This window comes from Lipotes vexillifer, unplaced genomic scaffold (assembly GCF_000442215.2).
Source record: "Lipotes vexillifer unplaced genomic scaffold, Lipotes_vexillifer_v1.1 scaffold1312, whole genome shotgun sequence".
In the NCBI taxonomy this organism is placed as follows: Eukaryota; Metazoa; Chordata; class Mammalia; order Artiodactyla; family Lipotidae; genus Lipotes; species Lipotes vexillifer.
In genome coordinates this window covers 881,992-887,311 of record NW_006786207.1, presented here as the reverse complement: position 1 = coordinate 887,311, position 5,320 = coordinate 881,992, and the positions used below count along the sequence as shown (strand labels likewise).

The window sequence follows — 5,320 nt, the reverse complement described above, 5'->3', positions numbered from 1 at the left end:
TTTCCCTCACCCTCCACCCATTAAGTCCCAGTCCCAGAGTCTACTTGATTTGCAGGCTCCAACTGGCCCGGGAGCCAGGACATGCAGGGTCCCACCCACTCACTGAGGGGCAGGGTGGTCTGCAGGCAGCCCTGACATCATTCCATTGCTTCCAGGGCCCGGTTCCCAGAGCGGATGAGTGACTCGGGCGAGTCTTTAGTCCTCACTCTGAGCTCCTGCTTTCCTAAATGGAAAGGCCACTGGAGCCCCCTTACAGCCTGTAAGGAGGCTTCTCCTTACAGACACTGCTGTGCATGTGTGTCCCCTTGACAGGGCTCCTGAGGGACTACAAGGAGGGGGACACGGAATGGACTTGAGGAGACTGGTCGCAGTCTCAGCATGGTCTGCGGCAGGACCAGGCATGGAATCACTCCTCATCTGGTCTCTCTCCCTCTGCCCAGCCCTCACTCCCTCCTCCAGGGAATCCACATCATGGGCACAGAGCACAGCTTAAAAAAAAAAAAAAAAAAGAGAGAGAAAGAAATCCATCCAAAGGCCAGGGACTGAGCCCAAGGGCCAAAGCACATGCTAATCATGGCCTGGCAGGTGTGAGAATTTAGCGTTTTCTCCCTAAGGACAGGGTACTTTCCACCTTTCACATTTAACGTAGGGTCATTATGACCCCAGTAGCTTTCTCAGCTTTCTCAGCTTTCTCAGAGCTCTGAATAGTTTCTGCACAGCAGAAAATGCACGCAGAACACAACTGCACCGAGCAGAACACAACTGCACCGAGCAGAACAAACACGTCCCCCCACCCCCAGTTAATGAGGGGGTAAACTGTATTGTGCCCTGGGCCACTGCCAGGCATTCTTCTGGGTGCTTCTAAAATACAATCTCATCTACTCTCCGTTATAGCCTTATGTGGTGTGTTGTATTCCCATTTTACAGATAAGAAAATAAGGCTCAGTTCAGTTCACTCAGCCAGAAAAGGGCAGAGGATATGTGACCCTGGTTGATCTGACCCTCCAACTTTCCTTCAGGCCTGGCCTACCAAAGTATCAGGTTTAACAAAACCTCTGCCTTCAAAATGGCTATGTGTTCCAGTCAGGGGAGCCTGGTTTTCACGACGTGGGTTTTGCGAGATCCTGCAGCTCCGTATTTCTGTAACATCCCTCTCTGCCAGCATCTCTCCTCCCCTTTCATCTCTACTCCCTGCAGGAAAGCCCACACCTCAATGAGTCAGGACTCCTCTGCTGAGCTGTGTTTCAGCGACACCATAACCCTCCTAGGCAGGTGTGGGCAGAAGTCTGTTTGCCTCCAGTATGGACATTCCTGGAATGGGCCCATCCAGAAACCTACCAACTACATATTTCAGACATTTAGTCGGGGAGTCAGTGAAATTTTATAATCTTGATGATCTTAATTATATCTGAAAATATCTATGATGTACTTTTTCAAGCACTCAAAGCTTGCTGCTGCCAGTATAGTCCAGTGATGTCTGGAATTTGAAAAGACCTGGGGTTTGGGAGAGTCCAAAAAAAAAAACAAAACGGGTATAGCCTAGGCATTACTGACATTTTGGGCTGGATAATTCTTTGTGGTGGGGCTGTTCTGTTCACTGTAGAATTATTTAGCAACATCCCCGGCTTCCAACCACTACGTGTCAATAGCCTCCTTCCGAGTTGTGACAACCAAAAACGTCTCCAGATGTCACCAAACATCCATCCCTTAGGGGAGCGAAATCACCCTTGGATAAGAACCGTTGGTACAGCCCGATCCTGCAAGGTTGGTCTGAATAAACTGCCACTGAAGGCACCACCGTCCCCTGCTCCTTGAAGGAACACGCAAGTTCTTTCTAAACACCACACACCCTTGGGAATGGTGCGTCACAGAGCTGATGCCACCGGGCTTGGGAAGTTGGGAGGCAGGTGGGGGAAGGAGCAGGTAGAATAGAAAAGGCAAGAAAAGACAATGGAAAAGCTTTTAGAAACAAGAAAGGTTTATTTAGCAAAAGCCACTAGACTAGTGACAACATCCAGGGAGTAAGTGCACTTACATGAACAGAATCTTTTCCCAGAGAGTTGATCCAACAGAGTTAATGCCACACAGTTTTAGGAAGTAGAGGGCTCAGGCGGAGGGGGCAGAGGGGGAGGAAGCAGTCAGGCAAAGAGAAAATAAAAGGAATACAACCCCTAAATGAGAGTTGAGAGAAGTGAGGCTATGAAGAGGCTTTATAGACAGCATTGGTATATGCAGGAATATGATTTTCAGTCCCAATGTACAGTCCATCCTGTGCAGAGAAGTTCTTTCCTGGCTCCGCAACTGGGGGAGCCTTGTGTACCCAAGAGTCTGCTGGCACCCAGGAAAGGCGGGGGCAGGTACAGTAAGGGAGGCGCCCCTGGTGTCCACTTGTCCTCCATACAGGGCAGAGCAGAAGGATGAAAAAGAGGGGGGCAGGAGTTGAGTTAGCAGAGCAAGAAGCAAGGAGAGAGGAGGACAGGGTGACATTGCTCGGAGATCAGGTCTGCAACATTCCCTTTCCTGCCCAGTGGCTGGTGACCCTTCAAGGCCCCTAGATCTGTCCTTTGTCTCCTTCACCTCCAACAGACCCAGTGCGCGCTGGTGTGGGTCACACTGAGGAGGATGCCAACACACAAACCAGTGCTCCAGGGAGGGCCTGAACTGGGGAAAGAACGGGGCCGAGGTGGGTGGAAACCACTGCGGGGCACACCGAGGGCAAGGGTCTTAAATGGGTCCCAAGTCAGCGGTACATAGAAATAGTCTCTCCAATTCTTCAACCTCTCCACCGTCTCCTTTCTCCCACACGCCTAATCCACTGGCCTCTGGCTTTGTCCTCAGCCCCTGCTTGCAGGCAGTGGGCCTGGAGAAGCCAGACCTTCCACTCCCCTGAACACCCCAAATTCTAATGAGCTAAGAGGTCCCACACTCAAGGAAGCCCGGGTAGGATTTTGTAAGCTAGCTAGAGAGGCTCAGCCAAACCGGACTCCTAACCTCTCTCCTCTGATTTCATGGTTCTTCCTTCCCTTGTGTACCTGGACCTACTTCCAATGATTAATTAGAAAGTATAACAAAAACAGGACCACCTCTCTCCAACCAAATGCACATTAGAAAAAGAACACAAATCTACTGTTGATTCAAACACCCTGGAGATTCCCATTCTCTTCTCTCTGGTCACTTCTCACAAGCCTATGCACACGTATACACCTTCCCTCACACGTGTGTGTCAATGCCAGCACACGTGTACACACATGCACACACACACGCACCCGTCCCATTCCACTGACACCCTCGTGCACCAAGGAAGGCTAACACAAAGCTACATTTATTTCCTTAATTTGGACTTTCTGGTCTAGAAGAAATCCAACTGTAGCTATAAGATCTGCACTTTCATTTCTATATTTTATAAAGCCAAGTTAGGCTTGAAGAACTCAACTTTGCAACCACATCCTTACCAATTGATCCCCAAATAATATTGCAGTCTGGGTCTGTGGTTTGCTGTCCAAGATAAAGACTTATTTCCCCAACACTTGGCACTAGCACGTCTCAGCTCTCTCTTCAGGCACCTTTAAATCTGTTAACAGCCACTTAGGGCCTTACTGGAACCAAGGACAAGTAAACTAGCCCTCCCTGCCCCAATCAGCTCACTGCACCAGGTGGGAATCTCTAGGCCTAGATGGTAAAAGAGAATTGCACCTGGCACTTTTTACAGGTGTGCTCGAGGCATGCACCCACAGGGAGACAGATCAAGGGCAAAGTGACTATCGTCTTTGACTTAAGTGGCAGTGATTCTGAAGAGTGGACTTGAGCGGTCTCAGCTACCAGTCTATGTTTTTTTTTTTTTTTTTTTTTTTTTTTTTGCAGTAAAAACTGACCACTACTGCCCAGTGGAAGGGACAGGTTGAGAGGTAAGGCTGGGGGCTCCGGGTCTCTGAGGCTTTTATAGAGGCAAGAGTGCTAAAAAAGCTTCAGCTGGCACAGCCCCTGAGGCAGGACACAGGGGAGAGAGGGCAGCTTTCCAGCCTCCATGTGGATGAGCTGGACTTTCAGGCAGGAGGTGGGCAGGGCATCCACACTGAGGAATCAGACCTAAGTGATCTGGGGCAGGCAAGAGGTTGTCCTCCCCACGGGCTTTCACGGCAAGGGCCTGAATGACAGTAAACTCCCAGTCTCCCTCAGTAGCAACACCTGAAGCCCACCTAGATAAAGTGATTGGATCCAATTCATCTGAAAGCTTATCCCCGCAATGTGACACATCCCAATTCCACGTTCACACTGAAAGGACTATCCTGTCTTTCAGCCTAAAGCATTCGACGTCTACAATCTTTGCAAGGGCCTAGAGAAGGAATTCCTCCCACGAAGGTCAGGGGCGAGTTAGGCAACTGGTAGCATCCTGATATCCAAACACAAAGTACCTGAGAAGGTACCGACGGCTTCCCTTCATAGTCGGGACCACAGAAGTGGGGGGTGGGCGAGGGGGCGTCACACGACAGAGCAGGGGAACCTGATGATGCAGCAGGCAGGGAGCAGGTCCTTCAGCAGCCTGGTGGTCCTCAAGAGGGACCCTCTCCCAAAGCCATGGCCTCTGAGAGGCCCCTTGCCCAACCCCCACCCACCCAGTAGTCGCAAGCAGGAGGCAGGACCTGATTCACTTCTGGGAATCCAATGTCTTCCCCACTTGACCCTCCAAAACAAAACCCTAATCCTTTTCTGAAACTGTAATCGCTTCGGGGCCCCTGGGTATCCTCAGCAGTGCGCATTCGCCGGCAGGCCCTACCCGGGCAGCAGCCAGACTTGGCCCTCCACACCTCGGCCACGGCCTCCGCCTGCTAGCACCACAGCACCTACACGGCGATCTCATCGTCCAGGCTGTCGCCCAGCTCCTGCCTCTGCAGGACGTTCCGCAGGCGGGGCAGCTCCTCCTGGGACCACGAGTCGCGTTCCTCGCTGTCGTCCGTGTTGGATTCGTACTCCGAGGCGATGCCTGACTCTCGGAACTTGATGAGCTCCAGGCCGCCCAGCAGCGGCTCACCCTGAGCAGGGGGCGGGGTGTCCTCGGGCGGGAGAAAGCGGAAGCACTCCAGCTTCACCAAGCAGTCGCGCCTACCTAAGGGGCTGCCCACCGGGTGGGCGAAGTCGGCCAAGCCCGTGCCCAGGGGCGGCGAGTGCAGGTCCTCTGGCTTCGGGGTCGTGGGGTCACAGAGCACGGGAAGAGCTCCAGAGCGGAAGGTGATCTCCAGCAAGCTATCCTGGGAGCCCACTGGAGCGGGGGGGTGGGGGGGGGGGAAGAAGGGGGGGAGGGGGCGACATTGGCAAGGTGCTT

At 52.3% G+C, this 5,320-nt stretch overlaps 1 protein-coding gene across 4 annotated transcripts in view; it reads right to left on the bottom strand.

The window, feature by feature from the left end:
- The window catches only part of NOS1AP (nitric oxide synthase 1 adaptor protein), a 314,198-nt gene that overhangs the window by 10,671 nt on the left and 298,207 nt on the right, over positions 1–5,320 (bottom strand). For 2 of the 4 annotated variants that reach the window (XM_007458421.1, XM_007458422.1), the window contains exon 10: positions 4,842–5,257. In XM_007458421.1, the coding sequence (XP_007458483.1) occupies positions 4,842–5,257 (416 nt within the window). Of the gene's footprint in view, positions 1–3,857; positions 5,258–5,320 lie in introns of those variants that run through there. The other 2 variants (XM_007458419.1, XM_007458420.1) reach the window with 2 other exon arrangements.